Source organism: Ursus americanus, chromosome 9 (genome assembly GCF_024610735.1).
Source record: "Ursus americanus isolate L20-20 chromosome 9, mUrsAme1.1.p, whole genome shotgun sequence".
NCBI lineage: Eukaryota > Metazoa > Chordata > Mammalia > Carnivora > Ursidae > Ursus > Ursus americanus.
Genome location: NC_142135.1, coordinates 51,964,714 through 51,988,248, shown reverse-complemented (window position 1 = coordinate 51,988,248; position 23,535 = coordinate 51,964,714). Strand labels below are relative to the sequence as shown.

The 23,535-nt window shown below is 42.8% G+C and overlaps 1 protein-coding gene across 5 annotated transcripts in view; it reads right to left on the bottom strand.

Annotated features, from left to right (window-relative positions):
* Nucleotides 1–23,535, bottom strand: part of TPD52 (tumor protein D52) — a 98,651-nt gene that overhangs the window by 31,434 nt on the left and 43,682 nt on the right. The window contains exon 1 of one of the 5 annotated variants that reach the window (XM_045806074.2): nucleotides 5,933–6,374. The exons of 2 other annotated variants lie outside the window; for them this stretch is intronic. In XM_045806074.2, the coding sequence (XP_045662030.1) occupies nucleotides 5,933–6,071 (139 nt within the window). In that variant the 5' untranslated portion in view covers nucleotides 6,072–6,374. Of the gene's footprint in view, nucleotides 1–5,932; nucleotides 6,375–23,535 lie in introns of those variants that run through there. 2 more of the 5 variants (XM_087864786.1, XM_045806071.2) reach the window with 2 other exon arrangements.

Below are 23,535 nucleotides of genomic sequence, written 5' to 3'. Positions count from 1 at the left end.
CTCTCCGAATAAATCGATTACAGGAAGGTACCCAGCTGAGTTGGAGAGAGAAGAATGTAGTCTCCCTTCACTGTCTTCCTTCTATCTTGAGCTTTTTATTTTATATCTCATTCCCACTTTATTGGTTTCACTTACACAGGCTTTTCTATTTAAAACAGACACAAAATTTTTTAATTTTTTAAAATAAAATAAAAATAATAAAACACGTGAAATGACATTTTTCTAAAGAAATACAATTTCCATTTCATACATAATCTATACAAAGATTCTTACATTTGGAGGTCATATACCTTCGCGTTACAAGGTGTGTTCACAATCAAAAGCACCATGCTTTTACGGGGCGGGGGGGCGCAAGTGATATTACAGAGGGAAGAATATGATGTCAGCTGCTCCCAGGATATGCAGTTAGGAGGGAAGAAGTGGCAGAAGAGGAGTCTAAGATATATGCTATTTAGTTAACACTGGGCCTACTCAAGAGAGAATTTGATAGAGTATTAATTGAGCCCTAGAAGTTTCTCTAGGAAATAAAACTGTATACACCTCTCTTACACAGTCTTTAAAGAGACAACAATGGTTTTAGGACCACGGTATGAATAAGAAAACTTCAGGCTCTAAGAACTGTTTTACTTAAGCACAAGCAAGAGGAAATGTGTGCCTTTTTAAAACCTAGAGACACAAGAAGAGATAACAACATTTAGTTCAAAATGTCTTTAGTGGTACCAGCCAAAAAGATCACAAGATAATAAAGTTATTTTTCCTCTTTAAGGCTGTGCTTGGGGCTCCTACTCTCTGAATCTTCTGTTTCCGAATGCAATAAAATGCCAGCGGACGCAGAGGAATATTTGGAGGTCCCCACAACAAAGGAAGATCCTTCTCTTTTAAGAAACTCTAACAACAAAGGATCTACTTAACACAGGGCTTCTCAATCACGGCATGAGGGGCACTTTGAGCAGGTGAATTCTTGTGCTGGGGGCTGTCCCGGGCATCATCCCGGGTGGCATGCAGGCATCTACCCGCTTGATGTCAGTGGTAGTCCCTCCCCAAAGCCAACTGCAGTTGTGAAAACCAGAATCATCTCAAAATTGGCTCAAGCTGTGGCCAAAATGCCAGCGAGAGAGGGAACACAAGCAGGGGGAGTGGGAGAGGAAGAAGCAGGCTCCCAGAGGAGAAGCCCGATGCGGGGCTCGATCCCACGACTCTGGGATCACGCCCTGAGCTAAAGGCAGATGCTTAAAGACTGAGCCACACAGGCGCCCCCATCAGTATTTTCAAATGCTTTACTCACCTCCTCCAGAAATTCCTAAACTGACCCTTAAATCTTTTTCATCTTAAAAAAAAGGGGGGGACCCTTCAGTTGATAACTTCAGAACCATCTGTCCTCCCAACCCCAATCAAGTGTAAAATGAGTAACTAGGGCACTCCACAAAAGAGAGATCAAAGGTCAGCCATGGAGAAATTTGGGGATCCCCAGGGAGGAAGTCACTTCCATTCTTAAATTTCCTCTGTAGGAATAAGGAAGTTCTTCATAACTTCAATTCTGCTCTGATTTTTATTTTGTAAACCATACATTTGCTATTTAAGACTTTCACAATTAGGGGAGCCTGGGTGGCGCAGTCATTGAGCGTTTGCCTTCGGCTCAGGGCGTGATCCCAGCGTTCCGGGATCGAGCCCCACATCAGGCTCCTCCGCTGGGAGCCTGCTCCTTCCTCTCCCACTCCCCCTGCTTGTGTTCTCTCTCTCACTGGCTGTCTGTCTCTGTCAAATAAATAAATAAAACCTAAAAAAAAAAAAAAAAAGACTTTCACAATTAATTACACCTAACTTTGAAGAAGTAATAATGACTTCCCTAAAAAGAAGTGAGAATGACACAGAGTAGAAACCAAAAAGGGTAATAAAACAGAATGAAAAGAAGGACTCTGAGCTAAGAGAACTCCAGTTTTATTTATTTTTTCAGTGTTTTAGAGTTTCAAATATGATAGCATAAAATTAAAATGTCAGATTCTTTTTTTTTTTTTAAGATTTTATTCATTTGACAGAGAGAGACAGCCAGTGAGAGAGGGAACACAGGCAGGGGGAGTGGGAGAGGGAGAAGCAGGCTCCCAGCAGAGGGGCCCGATGTGGGGCTCGATCCCAGAATGCCGGGATCACTCCCTGAGCCGAAGGCAGACGCTTAACGACTGAGCCACCCAGGCACCCCTAAAATGTCAGATTCTTAAATGGCTCCTGAACCTATTTCCTGAAGTCATTAGAAATAACCAAAGGTGTTTTATACAACAGGGCTGCATCTTTCTGTACATTAAAAAAAAAAAATGGTAAGAGGAAGAGTGGGTCTACATTAATAGGGCTTGGGAAATTATCTTTGTAGGTGTTCACCGAAGGGAAGAGAAAATGCAGCAAGGGCCACGAGCTGAGAGACAGCTGTGCTGACCAGCGAGCGCAAAGACAGAATGGACGTACACATCCAAGTGGTACGTGAAGAATCCACACACTCCCTCCACGGTAAAGCCCTTGACGGAGGAAAGACCACACCTGGAATGACGAACCTGTTGTGTAATATCCGTCGCCAAAGAGGCCAGGAGAGTGTGATCAAAAAACAAGAAAACACTGGCTTGAGGACCGAGGGATGCGCGTGAGGCCCAGTGGGGCTAACTGAGCTTTGTGATGTGGGGGCTTCACAACATCTCTCCTGGCCTCAACGTTCACATCTGGAAAATGGACTAGAGTGTGAATTAGTCCTTGTCAGTTTCATTTCATTCATCCATTCATTCGCTCACTCATTCATTCATCAAGTAGATGTTGAGCCACAGATGTGAAGCACTACTTCGGGTGGTAGGGAAGACCAGTGAGCAAAAAAGACTAACGTCCCTAATGCAATGTACATTCCAGATTCTGAAAAATCCGTTTTTCAAACCAGGGGCTGTGAAATCCACTTAGCAGTACCAAATGAGCATTTTAAAAAGAACAAATGGAATAGTGTAAGATATCAGAGTACATCACAAAGAGTCAAGGTAAGTTCTGTTTTCACAGAATTCTTCGGTTACTGATATTTGTACTGATGAGGGTTGTGGGTCAAGACGTATAAGGTGCTCTGAATGTAGGTTGGTTATATCAAAGCGTTTAAAAATCCCTAATAAAAGACCTCTCTTTGTTCCAGCTACTGGCCCTCATCCTCTGCTTCACTCAGACTGCTTCTTAGGAACATTCTGCCCACAGATTAAATCTCATTACTTTCTCATTTGCCCCATGATGGCCTGGATAAATATCAAAGAATATGTTTCTCAGATCAGTGTTCCCAACCCTTCTGAGCAGGAGCCCTTTTAACATCAGTCCCTTTCGTGCACTACGTGTCTGCTGATTAAGAAAATGAACGGTGGGGGTGCCTGGATGGCTCAGTTCGTTAGCAGTCAACTCTTGATTTCCGCTCAGATCGTGATCTCAGGGTCATGAGACTGAGCCCCGCGAAGAGCTCCCCGCTTAGCGCAGTCTACATGGAATTCTCCCTCCCTCTCCCTCTGCCTCCCCCAAACCCAGCTCGCTCACTCTCTCTAAAACAAATAGATCTTTTAAAAAAAAAAAGAAAAGAGAAAATGCACAATGACCAAAAGCCACATGAACTTTTAAACGTATTTATAATATATCCGTCCTAAGAGCTCCTACTTAGAAATACAAAGAGTACAAACGCACCCAAAACATAGTATTCCTTCCATCCACGCCTCATGCTTGCTGTTCAAACGGATTTGCAGGCCTCCTGTGCCCTGAGGGGTCTCCGGCACGGAGACTGCTGATTACTGTTCTAGATCGTCTTTTATTTGGTTTTTTTAGAATCACCATGTTCTTACTCAATGACTGCTTCGGGTAGTTTCTGTTTGTTTTAATGCTCGCCCTCTCCTTTTTTCCAATTAAAGCAAACTGCTCAACTTGAGCACTAGTGGGTACATGAGTTTGTTTTTAATTTTTGTTGTTCGCTTGCCCTTTTTTTTTAATAATTTTGTTTTTAATATCATGAGCCCGGACTCCTACAGACTGCTACTAAGAACTGGAAAGACAATTATTTGAAATTTGCCTGGAGACATCTCCAACTTTCCAACTGCTTTATTTTTTATTTTTTTTTTTATTTTTTATTTTTTTAAAGATTTTATTTATTTATTCGACAGAGACAGAGACAGCCAGCGAGAGAGGGAACACAAGCAGGGGGAGTGGGAGAGGAAGAAGCAGGCTCATAGCAGAGGAGCCTGATGTGGGACTCGATCCCATAACGCTGGGATCTCGCCCCGAGCCGAAGGCAGACACTTAACCGCTGTGCCACCCAGGCGCCCCCAAACTGCTTTATTTTTAACAGAAAACATCCAAAGGCAGCAATTACTGCAACTGGGAAAAGTGAAGAGAGGTGAAAAGAGACACAAGGAGAGTGGAGGAGAACTAAAACAAGCTAGGTAAATCTTCCCCCAAATCGCGGCCCCTCGCACACCGACCGCCAAGACCTACCTGAGGTCAGGTAACTGCAGCCTCTGTTTCCGTGGCCCCTTGTCCCCTGGGCTTTACTCGTCATCGAGCTCAAACTCCCTACTGTGTGTTGCTTTTTTTTTTTTTAAGATTTATTTATTTATTTGTCAGAGAAAGAGAGCGCGCACAAGCAGGGGGAGCGGCAGGCAGAGGGAGAAGTAGGCTCCCTGCCAAGCAAGGAGCCCGACGCAGGACTCGATCCCAGGACCCTGGGATCATGACCTGAGCCGAAGGCAGACGCTTCACTGACTGGGCCACCCAGGGGTCCCCCATGTGTTGCTCTTCAGGCATTTTTTGTACGTAGGATTTAGAAGTTAGGATGGATGATGCCACCCTTTTAGGGGCCAGGCATAGGGGAGATCCCCTATATTACGGAGGTCAAAGATGGGCCCCGGGGACAGGGGAAGGGTAGCAGGGGAGAGTGCTTCCCTGCAGACCTCTAATGGCTACCTCCCAGTCCCACTTGCAGAAACGAGCTCTAACCTGGTATCCTCAACATTCTTCCCTGCCTGGAACTCCAAACTAGACCCCAAAGGTAGCCATAGCCGCAACCAATGGTTAGAGGAACGTCTACTGTCAGCAAGTATAAAACCTAAAATACTTAACACCCAGGTCTCCTGCTGTACCCTTTACTGCTTCGTTCTCAATCACCCACTTTGTAAACGTAAAAACAGCACACTGCAACCTATCCTTCATTAATAAGGAAAACATTAACTTCTAGGAAAATCTGCTCACTTCTCTGGCAAGCTACAGCGCAGGTCTTCTAGGGGGTTCTCCAGGCTTTCGCTGCAGAAAGAGAGAACTGGCCCGGATGACTGCTCAGGCTGCTTCCAGCCTCCTGCTGCCTTGTGCGGATAAAGAAGACTCTCCCTGCCCGGTACCTGGCCTGCAGAACGAGTCATACTGGCACCTGTGAAGGAATGAGTGCTTCCCAAGGTACAGCAATACTGAGTTCTTCTTTTTAAAAAAATCTCTTGCCTAAGTATTTCTGTCTACTATTCTCAGATTCCAGAACAAAATCCAGGATGTCCACTAGCAGGGCCTTAAATGTAGTCAGGGCCTCAGATGCCCAAGCCTCATTTTAACAAAGACAAAACAGGGGTGGGGAGGGGGTCCTTAATAAATTACATATAGATGGCCACAAGCAAAGACCTTCAGAGTCTCCCTTTTTTGTGATTTAGTCAATGAACTCAAATTGATCCGAAGAACTCTAGTGCTCATATTAACCTTTAAAATTAAGGTTCCTGTTTTACGTATAAATAAACATATTCTAACTATTTAACGAGCCACCTCTCTCTGCCTGGATTCTGCAACAGCTTTGTTCACTAGTTTCAACACTGCAACACCATGGTAGCTCTTGACGCTGATCATTTTAAAGCCAAGCAAACCCAGGGTTGTGTCCAAGTTCTGTACACAAATTAATAGTTACCAAATTTCTGAAGAGTAGGTGATCCAGATGGAGACGAATTTCCGCTAGGAGACAAGTAAAGATAGTTTTTGTTCACTCCCGCGTCAAAGTCAAATGGGGACTGGTAATCTTCATAAAAATCCATCTGTCTACAGTCCATTCCAGACAAATGCAGAACGCATCGTTTTGTAACCCTCTGGTACTCTTCAGCTGAGTGCCGCTCTGGTCATATTCCCAAGCCACCTTGGGGAAGAAATCAACCCCAGGGTTTGAAGATCCTGGCTTCCGGGCCCAGGTGTGATATTCCTTTCTCACAGCCTTCACGCCCTCAAGACAAGCGGGCCTGTTTAATAAATGACTTATCTGGAGCAACTTCAGGGCTCTATTCACCACCTGCTGTTGATTTCGGTCAGCAGTGGAAGCACCCGCACCGGGGAGCGGAGCTTTCTTTGGTAAATAAAGGAGGGTCCGGTTCTGCCGTATCGCCCAGATGTACAAACAGTTCAAGCAAACGTCAGATACTGGCACAATGACAAGAAACCACAATTTTTTTTTTAAACCGGTCAGATGACCACAGCTACACCAGGGCAGACTTAATCTTCTAGGACAAGGAAGGATTACCAGTCAGTAATCTCCTCCAAAAGCCATCTGGGTGATACTTTTTTCCACCCTGGATTACAACAGAGTCCTAAAAGCCAAGCTTCCTGGTTTAGTGATCAGCTTCCTAAGTACAAGTCCGCATAGAAATAAAGCTGTATTTCCATTATTACTTTATCTAATGTCTGGCTTAGTGTAACAAAAATTTCAGTCTGTCCTCCGCCCTCCCTCCTTTTCTCTTTCTTTTCCCTTTCCTTTCCTGGGAAGATGGTGTTTTAGCTACTTAGGCTGCCAAGAGGATCAGCTCTGAAGGGAAAGCTCCCAGGGAGTCTGGCCCCTCCTGGTTTAAGGCCACGCTCCTGCAAGTCTGCAATGAACCTGCGTGCAAACACACAGGAGCAACACACTGCCCTTCGCAGCACACGCCCTGCAGAGTGCCTGGGCCTCAGGAACCTCGGAAGCAGAATTTCTAAGTCACCAAATTCGCCTTCTTTGACACAAGTCTCTTAGCAGACCCTTTTTTGTTAACCGTGGCCTTTGCTCAAGGGATAGCACCGGAAGGTTCTGCTGCTATAGAATGAATGGCTCCTCTATTAGAGAGGTGAAAATAGAGCCCACCCCCTCTCGTAGGTGGGCAATGGTCTATCACCGCATAACAAAAAAAGGCAGTATTCTACCTTCACAAACTGCCCTGATAAAAATATACTCTCCTGGGGTGCCTGGTGTCCGCCTTTGGCTCAGGTCATGACCCCAGGGTCCTGGGATGAGTGCCACATGGGGCTCCCTGCTCAGCGGGGAGCCTGCTTCTCCCTCTGCCTGCCACTCCCCCTGCTTGCGCGCTCTCTCTCTCTCTCCCCGATAAATAAATAAAATCTTAAAAAAATATATATCTACTCTCCCTGGATTGGAACACTCCGGGTAGGTCTGAAGTAGGGTGCGGTCAGTGAGAGAAAAGAAGAGGAAAAGCAGTAAAAGGCAGACAGTGCAAGTTGGATGAACAGCCCTCGGTGGTGCCTCCTTATAGAGCAGGAATACTTGGCAGTGACTCCTCTGAGGTGTGACACTGGATGTCAACACTGAAGGTCAAGGACACGGGATTTTTGAGGGATAGTGAGAAGTGTGGAGGTAGCTGTGGCTTACATTGCATGTGTGTCTGTATTAAGTACCTTGTCTTAGTTTGGGCTGCTGTAATAAATTATGATAGACTGGAAGGCTTATACCAACATACATTTCTTTCGCACAGTTCTGGAGACTGGGAAGTTCAAGATCAAGGTGCCAGTTGATTAGATTCCTGGTGGCAGCCCTTCTCCTGGTTGGCACATGCTGTCATCTTGTGTCCTCACATGGTGATGAGAGAGCTAGAGCTAGCTCCCTTCTTACCAGGCCGCTAATCCCATCCTGGGGCATCCTCCTCCTGGCCTCGTCTGAACCTAATCACCGTGCAAAGGTCCCAAAATTCACATGTGGAACCCCTCCCCCAAACTGATGGCAGTAGGAGGTGTTTTAGTGCTATTTAAAATGGGAAAAAAAAACAAATGCCTACTAAAACTGAATTATTCAAATGCTAAATTTAATTCATGTAATATGAAATTATCAAAACATTAACATGATGATGTAGAAATGTATAGATTTTATAAGAAAAGATATTTTTGATATCATCAGTGAATAAACCAGGTTCCGAAACTGTTTGTACTGTATGATCCATAATCGTGTAATAATCGGAAAGAGGTAAACCAACCAAAAGAAAGAAAAGGGGCAGAAGAACCCTATCCTACAACCCCAGAAAGTGTTTACACTGTACTGCCAGCAGAGGGAGGCCTTGGGCAGCTCAGAAGTTAATTTAGTGCAGCCAGTAAAATGCATACTACAGAACAATAACCCATTAGATGACTCATGTTATTGCAAATAGAAATGGAGTAAGTAAAAATGACTATAAAGAATATTAAGTTTCTACCTGCCTATTAACACTTCACTCAAATATGTCTGGGTAGGTTCTCCCTAATTTTAAGAGATATTTAAGGGAGAGCCTGATGTAAAAGCTACCCCACACATACAGTTCACTTGGAGGGGCCCTGAAGGGCACACAGACAGATGACATCATTATCAGTAGGAGAGGCAGTCCACGGATACCAGACACTGTGGACATGTCACAGTGACACAGCAGACAGCTGGAAGGAGCTCCAGCTGGCCAAATATACGACAATTTCATCACAACAGAATTAAGGATAGCAGTGGATTATAAATTACTGAAAATAGGAATCCAAGAGTCCATGTGTGGTGCTTAACTTTGTATGTCATTCAGACCGGGCCACAAAAATGCCCAGAGATTTGGTTAAACATTGTTGTAGGTGTCTCTGCAAGGGCATTTGTGGATGAGATTAACATTCGAATGGGTAGACAGGAGTAAAGCAGATTGCCCTCCCCAACATGGACTTGCCTCACCCAGTCTGTTGAAGGCCTGCCCCAAAAGGAAAACAGAAATTCTATGCAGGATGTTACTGGGTCAGTTAGAAAAACTGGAATACAAAGGCAGATTACATCAAAGTATTATATCAATATCAAATTTACTGAAGTTGAAGCTGAACTGGGGTTATGTAAGAGGATATCTCTATTCTTAGAAAATACAAACCGAAAAGATTAAGGAGTGAAGGCCATGAAGTATGCAACCTCCTCTCAAATGATTCAGAAAATATTATGTGGGGGCGCCTGAGTGGCGCAGTCGTTAAGCGTCTGCCTTCGGCTCAGGGCGTGATCTCGGCGTTCTGGGATCGAGCCCCACATCAGGCTCCTCCACTGGGAGCCTGCTTCTTCCTCTCCCACTCCTCTGCTGTGTTCCCTCTCTCGCTGGCTGTCTCTGTCTAATAAATAAATAAATAAATAAATAAATAAATAAATAAATAAATCTTTAAAAAAAATATGTGTGTGTACACATACATACACAAACACAAAGAACCATAGCAGATGGGGTAAAATGTTAACAGCGAATGAATAATATGGGTAGAGCATGCAAGTGTTGTTTTTATCATTCTTATTCTTGCAACCTTTCTGCAGCTTTGAAAAAAAATTTTTTTAATGACTGAGAAGAACTCTGTATAGGATTAAACAGCCTTGAGCGGGCCGGAGCTGAAAGGAGCAGGGCCCTTGTGACAACAATGTAAGAGGAAGTGGCGTAACAGGACTTAGTTACGGTCACAGAGTAGATATCCAGGCCCATCCTGGCTCCTGGCCACTTTGGAGAGCTAGGAGGGCTCTCTCCATCTCCCACAGAAGTAGCCGCTGATGGACCCTCTCCTGTACAAGAAGTCTCACCATCGCACCCTTTGCAGGTCACATCTTTCTGGAGGAAGGCCAGGAGGAACTCGCTCCACAGTCAGGATAGTGAGGAGGGAGATGAGAGGGAAGGGAAGAAATGTCAGTGAACACGACCTTCATTCCCCGACTAATGCTACCTAAGCAAACCTGGACCCCAAAGCACACACAGAGAGTACCGTGAACCAAGAACAAAACAAGTACTTAGTTTTAAATGTAAAACTCAATCTAAAATCACAAGGGTAGATGTTCCATTATTTACATACTTTCTCAAGTAAGCCTCAAAACCTGTGAGGTGGGTGTTATGGACTGTGCCCATTTTCCTGATGGGAAACAAAGCAAAGAGAGTTTTTGTAAACATCCACACCCACATGAAACTATTTGGTGAAGCAGCTGGAATTAGGAAACAGGTGGTCTGCCTCCAAAGCCTGTGTCCTTTTCTATGGGGGGGGGCTGGACTAGAGTTAAGCACCAGATGCTGAGCCAGGACATCACATTCAAATGACCTGAGGGTCTAATTACCAGGCAGAGTCTGCGTCACTAACGGGCTCCAGGTGATGGAGGCTGCTAACACGTGCGATAGGAGAGATACGTATGTAGGCATTCACATGACCAGGTAGGTGCATCTGGTCTTCCACCACAGTTCCTGAAAATGCTTCAGACAGAGCCGTAAGGGTGAAATGGGTATCTCTTGTTATTAAGGAAGGTGACTTCCCACCCAGGGGGACTGGCTGGTTGCCTAAAGGACCAACCATGTGATTAGAGGGTTGGAACTTTCAGTCCCACCCTCATCCCACCCATGCCCACTGGGGAGTGTGAAGGAGCTGGAGGCTGAATCAGAGAATGGCAGCCTTACTCAATCTTGATGATGCAAAGAAGCCTCCATAAAAACCCAAAAGGACTTGGCTCAGAAAGCTTCCAGGCTGGTGAACACGTGGACGTGCGGAGAATGGCACATTCTGAAAGAGGGCGAAGCTCCATGCCCTTCTCACATACCTCAGCCTATTTATCTCATCATCTAGCTGGTGATTCATATCCTTTATTGTAACCTTTAATAAACTGGTAAATGTGTTTCCCTATGTTTTGTAAGCTGCTCTGGCACGTTATTCAAACCTAAGGAGGTCAATGGAACCTCCAACGTGTAGCAGGCCAGGTAGAAGCACAGGTAACAGCCTGGGGCTTACGTCTGGCATCTAAAGTGGGAGGTGGGGGGTTGGAGTGACTGGAGTGACAGTGTTGCAGGACTGAGCCCTTAACCCCTGGAATCTGACGGTACCTCTGAGTAGACAGCCTCAGAACTTACTTGTATCTTGGATACCCTGCTGGTGTGTTTGAGAACTGCTGGGTGGTGCGTGTGGGGAACCTAACCCACACACTGGAGCAGGGTCTGAGAACCCAAAAAGGGCACAGGACCACACTCGGAGTAACAAAGTGATGGAGGAACTTAATTTGAATGGCAGGCTGAGGAACGTGAAGGTGATTTGTTATAACAACAAAACAACTGGTTTGCATTTATTTCATCCTTACTGCAACATGGAGTAGGTAACTTCCCATTTCCAGATGAGTGAACGCAGGGAAGTGAGAAATGAAAGACGGTGCCAAAAGCCTCCTAGCAGTAACCCTCCTCACACTACACCAAAGCAATAGGGAGCCATCTCAAGTTATTAGCAATGGGAGGGAGCTGGTCAGAGCTGTACTTTAGAAGATCATTCCTGCCTCCATATGAAGATGGATTACAGAGGGGAGATGGAAATCACTGAGCCCATCAGCAGCACCAAGGGTGCTAGGAACTGAGTTGTGTCCCACACAAATTTCATTACGGTCAAGCCCTAATCTCCAACGTCACTGGATCTTCGATATAGAGCCTTTAAGGAACTAATTAAGGCTAAATAAGGTCACAGGGCCCTAATCCAATAGAAACAGTATCCTTATAAGAAGAGGCCAAGACACCAGGAAAGCTCGTAGGCACAGAGGAAAGGCCATATAAGGCCACAGGAAGAAGACAGCCATCTGCGAGCGCAAGAGACCTCACCAGAAATCAACTTTCCTGGCACCTTCATCTTGGACTTGAGTCTCTGGTGAGAAAATAAATTTCTGTTGTTTAAGCCACCCAATCAGAGGTATTCTGCTATGGCAGCCTGAACAAACTAATACAAAGAGTATGTTCCAGGGAACAACAGTGGGAACAGAGAAGGAAAGACACACTGCAAGACACCACCAGAGGGGCCATCAACAGATTCTGCAATCCACCTGGAGGACTGGGGTGCGAGGGAAAGACCAAACTCTGTGACTCCCCAGCAGGAGCTGTGAAAGCTGCGGGCTGCATTAACGGGCTGCCGTGGAAGGAGGGCGGGGAGGCTCTGGATGACAAGAGAATGACTTCCACTTTGGCAGCTTTGGTTTATAATGCTCAGGAGATTTCTGAAGGTAAACTGCTAGACTCTGGGGCTCAGAAAAAGGTTAGGGCTAAAGAGATCAACGTGGGAATCCCCAAGACCAAAGAGAAGAGCAGTCCTATGAAAGTAAGAAAAAAGGCAGGAACACCTGCAAGTAGGAAGCAGGTCAAAGAGACTCCAAAGGGCAGAAAATGCCCTTTGATGATGGGGATGGTGATGATGATGATGATGAGGCGGCAGAAACGACAGTTATGACTCATCCCTAGAAAACTTTCACTATGTGCCACTCTTCCTTGCCCTTCATACCAACCCTACGGTGCAGGGTTTTTTTCTTGAGTCTTATTTTACAGATGAGAAAACTAAGGCACATGGAGTGAATTAACTCCCCCAGGCACATGCTAGTCAACAGTGAAGGTTGGTTTCGAACTTGGGTAGTCTGGCTCAAATGCCCTCTAGAAGCAAAAAGCATGGAAGAAAAACCCAAGTGGCCAACATCACAGGGACAATAGCAGGAAAGAAAATGGACAAGACCAAATGCTACAGAAAAGAAGCCACTGGACCTGGTGTCCTGGTGATTTTTCAAAGAAATTTTCGCCAGAGTGATGGTGCCAGACAGATAAGGAAGCAGAGGCCAGTGGAGGGGGAAAAAAGGGTAGAACTCCAAGAAGACAAGGTAGGGCTTGTGTATTTGTAGTGTGTGTGATGGAGAGACACAGAAGGCAGTCCAGGGACCGGTCCCCAGATGACAGGGGGCCTTCAATTCTAAATGGAATCATTCTGGCTTTCTTTCACAAACGTTAGCCCTGAGGGGCGGGGGGTGGGGGGGAGAGTAAGCCCTCAGATTAGAAAGTCACAGGAGAATTTAGGAAATACTCCCCCATGGAATTGCCATTACTCTCCCTCTTTAAACTCCAAGAGGAAAAAAGGCTGTTGTAGCATGGTACGAGGCAACACTATCCTCTCTGGCACCCTCTCTCCAGAATAAACATGCATAAATTAGCAAACATATTCAAATTATTGAGACCTAAATGCAAACACTCTAAGTGATAAATGAGTTCCTGTAAAGTACAAATCCATGTACTTGACCCACTGACTTGCAAAGAAATTCTCACGTGGCAGGAGCTGCTAATATTCTAGGTGAACATTTTTCTGCTCTCTCAAAATAACTGAAATGGAAGTTCATGTCCAACAGACAAGCCAGGGACCTTTTTTCTTCCTAAGAAATGTTTTTGACATATTAAAAGAGGAGGAGTTACACTTATAATGACAGTGAAAGTTCATTTCCTCTCTCAACCTATTTCCACACATACGTTCTGGGTGAGCCCTTCACTGAGAACACCACAACCTGTTGAGAAATCTCAAGAATGCCTGAATTCTCTATCAACAGGGAGTCAGAAATTAGACTCTGAAATGTACAAAAAGGTCTCACTCTTTCAAGGAGGTCATCTCTCATCCATTCAGGACGTGTTGCTGCCATTAATGTTCTCAGACTGAAGAGGTTGCATTATTAGCACACCAGAAAACAACACGAAATAGCTCAACATGCGTCATGTAACCCAGATAATCCATTTCTAACGTACAGACTTTTCACTTTATAAATACAGTTTGAGTTAAAGTTTGACGGCCCGTCACAATGATGCGTGGTTTCCATGATTACAGACTCAGGTAAAAGGTCCCCAGCCAGTGCTTCTCAAACTTCCATATGTTCACAAACTACCTGGGGACCACGTTAAACTAGAGTCTGACTTAGGAAGTCTAGGTGGGGCCTGAGACTCTGCCCTTTGGACAACCTCAGGTGTTAACTGAAGCTTGCGTTAGACAGCAGCTGCTAAGTTGGTCTTAGGATAAAAGATGGAACAAATTCGAAATACTTGTCAGGCTACATGGCCCTAGCACTTTCCAAATACACATTTTTGAAATTTAAGAGATTTGGTAGCCAAAGGGGTTTTCCTTTTTGGTGTTGATTTCTGTTTTCCTGCTAGTCTAACAGTGCGCAAAGCAAGCAGGTTCAGACAGAAGACATAACTGGCTGTGTCACGACAGGGTGGACACCCGCCAGGCCTTTTCAAGGGGATAAGTACCTTGAGTCTCGAATTAGGATAGTATAACCAGTCTAGAACAATGGCTCGGTAAGAAAGGAATGAAAGGCCATTCCGTCTAAGAGTAAGTACTAAGGATGTATTTAAGAGCACAGTGGTCTCCACGGTCAGAGTACTGGAAGATAAAGAGGTTTTGCGCCCAAGCTAAATGTTTCCAATTTGCTGACAGAGTTTAAAGAGAGCTCTGTAGGGGTCTATGAACACAACCGACTGTCACAACCCAAAAGAAATAAATGAACTGGCGGATCAAATTTTAATTTGGAAAAACTTCCACAATGCTTACACAGCTATTTTCAGCAACTAAGAGGCTCAAATGAAACACTTCTCCTTAAGGGAATGAAAGTTGCTTGAGAACAGTAGGCACTTACTGAAAATTAATATTTGAGTATGAACTTCAATCATCAGCAAGCTGGGGCATACCAAAATGCTCAAAATACCCCATCACCAAGCCAGACATTTAGGCAGCTGAGCTTGCTTCTAACTGTAACAGGTTAATTAGGTATATCCGATGGATCAACCTATAAAAGCACCCAGGGGGAAGAAAAGCACACAGCATAAATATTGCCCATGTTTTCCTAAAATTTACCAGGAAATAGTCTTATGCTAAAATGTAGAGCATTTCTATCTGAACCCGCTACTCTGGTGAAGAAAAGCCACCTCCAGTTACAAACTCCACATATTTTCCTTTTTAAAGACAACAGAAGAATAGCAATGCTACCAGTAACTCCGAGGAGAGCCCATTATCTTAAAACCAAATCAGTAGCTGGAAGGCTTCTAAAGTAGGCCGGTCTTGTGATACAAGACTGAGGGCCACCCAGGGAGTTTTTTTTTTTTTAAGTAATAACAACCATACTTACTATTGTTAGGGCTTCTTACTGACTTTTCTCGGTTTTAGAAAATGTCATTACCAAACGGGTATTTATCGAAACAGCATATAACTTTATTCATTCCAGTAAGCTCTCTCAGTGGTAAAAGGATAGGATAATTCAAGGTGCAATGGGAAAGGAGCACAGGGAGAAAAATGCTTTCCTAAGAAGTAGCCAGAACTATGAAATCATGAAATTTCTGTTCCATTGTCCCTGAAAGATCAAACTAAAGAGCTACGTGTCCGATTCAATACCTGTCCTTAATACGGCTAAGACTGCTGACTAATCACTGAACAAGCTTCCTTATTCCTGCACACACAGATCATTTCCTACATTGCCTAACTTCCCCTTCCGTTACTTGCGGCCATGTGACTCAGCTCCAGCCAAACGAAAATGGTATTTATCTAACATGAGGGGGATAGAAAGACTGTTGATAGCTACTGAGATCTGGAGGTCTTTACTGCAGCAAAATTTAGAGGAAGCTGAATGATAGAAATATTTTGCCAAATAGAGCTTCAGATGGAATTTTAAAGTTCCTCTTTTAAAACGACCACATCCCTGGATAAAAAAGTTTTAGAAAACAGTGTGACGGTTGCACAGCAGTATGAATGTAATTAGTGCTGCAGAATTGTATACTTAAAAACAGTTCACAGAGGATGCCTGGGTGGCTCAGTTGGTTAAGCATCTGCCTTCGGCTCAGGTCATGATCCCAGGGTCCTGGGATCGAGTCCTGCATCGGGCTCCCTGCTTACCAGGGAGCCTACTTCTCTCTCTGCTTCTTGTTCTCTCTCTCTTGCAAAATAAATAAAAATACTTTAAAAAATGGTTAACAGAAAACCCAAACTTTGTGTTAGACACAGATTTTACAACAATAATAAAAAAAAAGATCACATAACTTTAAGGGTTGAGGCAGTCATTCACACTTTAAATTACTACCAGAAAGACTAAAATAAGAAGTTCGAATTGGAGCAATAGGGGGAGAGATGGGAGCAGAGCAACCATGAGTGAAGAGTATTTGCTCTTAAACGCTTTAAATATTCTTTTCTGAGAACACAATCAAGACCTCTGTCTTGTTCAGAAAATGTTTCCAGTGAAAAATAAGAAGCCCCTGGCAGAGGTAGCCTGGTTAGGCTGTCACAGCAGGGAGGCCATAGTGAGCGAGAGAACAGTCACTAAGGAGCAAGAGCGTATCATTGCCAGGCCAATAACCTGTTTCATATCCTGCAATCATGTTCCCTGGTATTTACCTGGATGAGCCGAAAACTTAGGTCCACGCAGAAACCTGCACATAGATTACAGAAGCTTTATTCATAATGGCCAAAAACTGTAAGCAATCAAGCTGTCCATCAGGTGAGTGGATAAACTATCGTGCACCTAGACACTGGAGTATTATTCAGCAATAAAAAGAAATGAGCTATTAAGCCATGAAAAGGCATGGAGGAACCTTAAAGGCATATTGCTTAGTGAAAAGATCCAGTCTGAAGAAGACTACATACTGTATGGTTCCAACTGTATCACATTCTGGAAAAGCCAGAACTAAGGACGCAGTAAAAGGATCAGTGATTGCCAGGGATTCCGGAAGAAGTGGGGATAAAGGGGCAGAGCACAGAGGATTTTCAGGGCAGTGAAACTACTCTGTATGATACTGTAACGGTGGATAGGTGACCTTATGCATTTGTCGAAACCCACTGAACTGTACAACACAAAGAGTGAACTCTAACGTAAACTATGGACTTTAGTTAATAATAATGTATCAATATTGGTTAAACAATTAGAACATGAACCACATACATGCAAGATGTTAATAATAAGGGAAACTAGAAGGGAGGGTGGTGGATATGGGAACTCTCTGTACTATCTGCTCAATTTCTGTAAACCTACAACTGCGCTAAAAAATCACCTATTAATTTAAATTAAAAAAAACAACAACAAACATGTTTCACCTACTCTGCTATTCTGCCCAGGGGAAAACACCCAGGGCACTGCAACTCACCTGCTCGGACTGTTATCAAGGCTTCGTAAGTATCTGAAGGACCACCACATAAAGCACACTTATATATAGTTTCCAGGACAGGTCTACGCTCATGATAAAAAGAAATGACTTAATTACCAAGCTCCATTATTAATGCAAAGTAAACAATCACCTGAGCAGTCTAGCTAAATTCCTCTTGTATACTTAACAACAATAACAACATAGTGGTTTGACTATCAGCTTCCTAATCAAAGATGCTACAAATTTATGGAGTACTGTCATCTTCAAAGAATCCCCCACCACAGGTGAAGGTGGCTTGCAAACTGGCTAGTGGTCTAATATCTTCCTAAAACTAAACAGAAACAGACAATCTATTCAATACAGAAGTAGGGCACCAAGTTTGAGGCCTACATTCAATTCTCAGAGTCTTTCTTTCTAGGCAAAATTCAGTGAAAACAGACTAGCAAGATGGCAGACCCATCACAGCCCAGTGACACAATTAATGTTGGCAGCCCTTGCTGCTTTCAGTGGGTTTCTAGGGAGGCAAGCGAGGCCCCAGCATCTCCAGTAAGTAGGGTTCTAAACACTTAACCAGCATGTTGATCAAAACAGAGAGCAATTCAAATTTAGATTCTCCATAAGAGGATTTGATTTAGAGAGATAATCCTCTGGGGAAATCTGGCCTCTGAATTTTGAGAAGTAGAAATCAGAGGGAGGGACTGTACAGGGGCATGATGACCCCAGTACTGTCTGATGACAAGCTCAGACAGACCAGACACCATGGTGACACTCTCAACTTCAGACTAAAAATTATCTAAGGCTTTTTAACATATTTTTCCAAAATTCAGCAGCTGAAAACATCAACCAGTCACGATGTCACAGTTTGGGAAGGCCAGGTGTCAGGGAGCAGCTTAGCTGCGTGCTTCTAACTCAGGGTGTCTCATGACACAGCAGACAAGGCATCCGCCAGGGCTGCAACCTCCGAGGTCCTCGGTGGGCTGGAGGAGACGCTGCCAAGCTCTCTCCCGTAGCTGCTGGCAGGGGGCGTTAGCTCCTCCCCACATAGGCCCCTCCACGGAGCCGCTCACAACACGGCAGCTAGCTTCCCCTAGAGTGAGAGATGGAGAAAGACTGAGAGGGAGAGAGAGAAAGCCACAGACTTTTACAACCGAAATCTGAGAAGGGACATCACATATCAGAAATGATGATACCTTCTGGTACCTTCTGGGAGAGAACTATACAAACACTGAATACCGGGCGCACCGGGAACCATGGTGGAAGCTGCCTACCACACAGGGCATGCTAGTTTTACCCACAGTACCGAGACACATCTCAGTAATGAGCTGTGACAGGTGAAACCTGCAAACAGGAAAGCTTCCAGCACAGCTCGTAAAGACAAAATTTTTTTCAATTCTCCATCATGTAGAATGATGCAACTCCCCTTCTACAAACACAGCACGCCCAATGAGGTTTACCTCCAGGATGGCCGCGGGGAGGTATCCGCACAAAGTATATGTTTTCAAGATAAAAAGGCTGAGTACTAGAAGATGATGTTATGGGAAGAGCAAGTGCTCTGGAGTCAGGCAGAGTGGGGACATCAGTGACAATTCCACAGCTCACTGTCTCACCTCTGGCAAGTTTCTTCATCAGCATAAGCCTCAGTTTTTCTCATCTGTACAAGTAGGCTAATATCTACCTCTCTCCCCAGGGATGTTGCCAGCAGAATAGAACATGGTTAGCATAGACACGCAGTAAACAATGGCATTTGTTGCTAAAAAAAACACTCTATCTGGAAATTAAAACATTAATTGTCTCATATTCTAACAAAAATCACCACCTATTATTACTATAGTTTTGGAAGTATTAAGATTATATGCTGTAGCACATGGGCGAATGAACCACCCAAAGTGACTACTGAAAATGAAGATTATTGGCCTCACCTTCAGAGATTACAATTCCATAAAAACAAAAACTGTATCTAAAACTAAATGCTTACAATGTGACAAGCAGTGTTCTAAACACTTTACATAAATTAATGTATCCTCACAGCACTATGAAATAGCTATTATCATTACCACGATCATTATTCCCATTTTACAGATGAGGAAACAGAAAGGTTATATATCTTGCCCAAAATCACTCAGCCAAGTAAGAGACAGATTTAGGATTTGAGCCCAAACAGACTATCTCAAACTTGTGTTCTTAACCATTATCCTACCTCCAAGATCAGTCTAGAAAGGGCTCAGGCATCTACATTTTTAACTTGTATCCCAAGTGATTCTGATATGAATAGTTCATGAATATACTTAAAGAAACACTAGACTACTGGTAGTAAAGAATAACACCATAAAACCGAATCTCTCCTAAACCTAAAAAAACAAAACAGAGCTTATTAGGCTAGTTAACTCCTGGACTTCTTTGCTAAGGGACAAAGATACACAACCAAGAGGAAAAGAACTTCCACTTCCAACTGAAGCATGGAATCAGTTCACACAGGTGGTCTTCCTGCCTCCAGACCCTCCACCCCTCTCTCCAATCAGTGCCAAAGAACCTGGCTTCCTAGACTGTTCTCTCTAATGTACTACCAGATTCTATCAAGTACCACCTTCTCATTGAAGCCTACCTTGACTACCCATTTAAAATCCCAACTACGCTCTTTCCCACCCCTCCCCACCCCCACACACATAACGACTCTCCTTGATTCTGCTCTATGTAATGTTTCAATAGCATATGTTAACACTATATAATACACTTACTATGCATAACGATGATTATAGTCAATAATCCGAAAATGAAATTAAGAAAAAAAGTTCCATTTAATAATAGCAGTGGAGGGACACCTAGCCGGCTCAGTCAGAAGAGCATACAACTCTTGATCTCAGGGTTGTGAGTTTGAGTCCCACGTTGGGTGTAGAGATCACTAAAAAAAATAAACTTTTTTTAAAAAAGATTTTATTTATTTGAGAGAGAGAGAGTGAGTGAGAGAGAGAGAAGGAGCAGGGGGAGGGGCAGAGGGAGAGGGAGAAGCAGACTCCCTGTTGAGCAGGGAGCCCAATGTGGGGCTGGATCCTAATGTGGGGCTGGATCCTGGGACACCAGGATCATGACCTGAGCCAAAGACAGACACAACTTAACCAACTGAGCCACCCAGGCACCCCCAAAAAATTATCTTTAAAAAAAAGGAAAGCCATTAAAAAAAATAAATAGCAGCAGTAATAATAAATTTAACAAATGAAGTATAAAACTTATACCCTAAAAACCAAAATTTATTGAAAGAAATTAAAGCCAGTCTAAATAAATGGGAAGATATCACATATTCATGGATCAAAAGACTTAATATTGTTAAGGTGGTGATATTCCCCAAGTCAATCTATGGATGCAATGCAATCCCTATCAAATTCATAGGGAAATGCAAGGCACCTATAATAACCAAAACCATCTTGAAAAAGAAGAATAAGTTGGAAAACTCACACTTTCCAATTTCAAAACTTACTAGAAAGTTATAGTAATCAAGATAGTGTGGTATGGACATAAGGATAGTGTATTAGCCTGCTAAGGCTGTGTGACATACTAAGAAATATACATTTGGTCTCTACCCTCAGTTCTTGACACAGAGCTCCTAAAACCCTTGTAATTTCCTGAGTGATGGGGGTGATCGGAACATCTTACAGTCCCTTCATCAAGTGGTACTGGGAATACTGGATAGCCACATACAGAAGAATGAAGATGGACTTCATCTCAAACTACGACACTTAGAATAAAAGACTTAAATATAACAGCTTAAACTATGAAACTCTTAGAAGAAACATAAACATAAATCTACAGGGCCTTGGATTAGGCAATGGTTTCTTAGCTATGACACCAGAAGTGCAAGTAAAAAAAGAAAAGATAAATACAAATAAAATAAAACCTTTTATGCTTCAAGAACACTATCAAGGAAGTGAAAAGCCAACCCACAGAATGGGAAGAAATGTATGAAAATCATGTATCTGATAAAGGATTTGTAACTAGAATATATAAAAACCTCTCACAGCTCAATGAGAAGACGACCCACTTTTAAAAATGGGCAAAGGATCTGAATAAACATCTTTCCAAGGAAGATGTACAAACCAGCCAATAAGTACATGAAAAGATGGTCAACATCATTAGCCATCAGTGAAATGGAAATTAAAACCACAGTGAGGTACCACTTCAAGCCTACTAGAATGATTATAATCAAAAAGACAATACTAAGTAGTGTTGGTGAGGATATGGAGAAACCAGATTCTGCAAATATTGCTGGTAGGAATGTAAAAGAGTGCAGTCACTGTAGAAGACAGTCTAGCAGTTTCTCAAATGTTAAACAATGAGTTACCAGATGACTCAGCAAATGCACTCCTAGGTATATCCCCAAAAGAAATGAAAACATGGGGCGCCTGGGTGGCTCAATCGTTAAGTGTCTGCCTTCGGCTCAGGACATGATCCCAGGGTCCTGGGATCGAGCCCCACATCGGGCTCCCTGCTCTGCTGGGAGCCTGCTTCTTCCTCTCCCACTCCCCCTGCCTGTGTTCCCTCTCTCGCTGGCTGTGTCTCTCTCTGTCAAATAAGTAAATAAAAACTTAAAAAAAAAAAAAGAAAAGAAAAGAAAACATACATTCACACAAATATGCAGCAGTACTCAAAATAGCCAAAAGTGGAACTAACCCAAATGCTCACTAACCGATGAATGGATGTATAAAATGTGGTGTATCCCTACAATGGAATATTATTTGATAGCAAAGAAATTCAGTACTGGTACATGCTACACCATGGATGCATCCTGAAAACAAGCCAAGAGAAAGGGACCAATGATAAAAGACCACATACATATAAATCCATTTTTATGAAATGTCCAGAACAGGCAAATCTGTAGGAAGTAGGTTACTGTCTGCCTATGGCTGGGGCAGGAGGGGTGAAGAGTGACTGCTAATGGGTAGGAGGTATCTTTTGGGTTGACGTTCTAAACCTGTGTTAGAGATTGCACAAGTATATACTAAAAAATACTGAATTGTACACTAAATGAGTGAGTTGTATGGGATGAGAATTTTATCCCAATAAAGCTGTTATATTTTTTTAAAAGAAAGGTAAATAATAATATGTAGTACATACAGCATGACCCCATTAGTATACATTTTCACCCCTGGGTACGTGTGTGTCTGGAACAGGGACAGAAGTTTCCTGGAGAAAAAAGTCAAGAAATATAACAGTAATTAACAATGGGAAGGGAGACTATGGTGAATGAACTAAAAGGAAGAATTTCAATTTTCATTTTATCCCTTGCTGTTCATTTAAAATTCATTTTACACCATATAAAAGAAAATGTAAACTTTTTAAAATTGAAAGAGTATGAGTTTTGTATTGTACTTAAAACCACACAGTATGGGCGTAAGAATAAACAAACTGATCAATGAAACAAACTGAAGTCCAGAAACATATCTCTGTACACAGAGGAATTTAATATAGGACAATAGTATAGCAGAGAAAAGATAAACTGTTCCTTAACTCACGCCAGAAATTCCAGATCAAATATGCCCAATAAAAATGTTAGAAAAACTGTACGGGGTAGCACTCTACCCTGTAACTATGGACTACTTTCATAATAAGTGATGGCTTCTCTAAAATACAAAATCCAAAAGTTACTAAAAGACTGACAGATTTGGCTACATACAAACTTAAACTCTGTTATGATAAAAGATAGTATTAGTTAAGTTAAAAGATAAGTCATAGCCTGCAAGAAAATATTTACAACAGATGGAAGTTTACACACTTTGCACATACATACAGTAAGAATTCAGTTGATGGTACCTTAACATAATAAAATTTAAATTAATATTTTTAAACAAAATGGATGCGTTGAGTTACACGTTCATTGTAAAAGTTATTGATGGGACTTAAATACAATATATGTATACAAGTGAAGTGCAGCTATAATCTTAAAAATGGTTTGTATTTTTACCAACACTGTCATCTGACCCTCTTCAGGGAGCAATACAAAACAATGTTTATTATAATCAGTTCAGCTAAAAAAAATCTAAGAGAAATATTTTTCAGTAAGCAGGTTTTCTTCTATTATCATATGCTTCACAATACAGAGATATACTCATGTGGTGTAAAAGCAAAAAAAACTGCACTACAATAAACATTCAAATTTATGTTCGTTTTCTCCTCCTTTATCCACACAAAATTACGAATATATCCAGCTAAGTACAAGATGATTACCAAGGGAAAAAAAAAAAAAGATCATTACCAAGATGACTAAGATAGGTACTCTTCTATTTCCCACTAAAAACAAATAATCAATTTAAAACCAAGTGCTATTTTGGGCACCTAGTGGTTCACGCAGTTAAGCGTCCGACTCTCGGTTTCA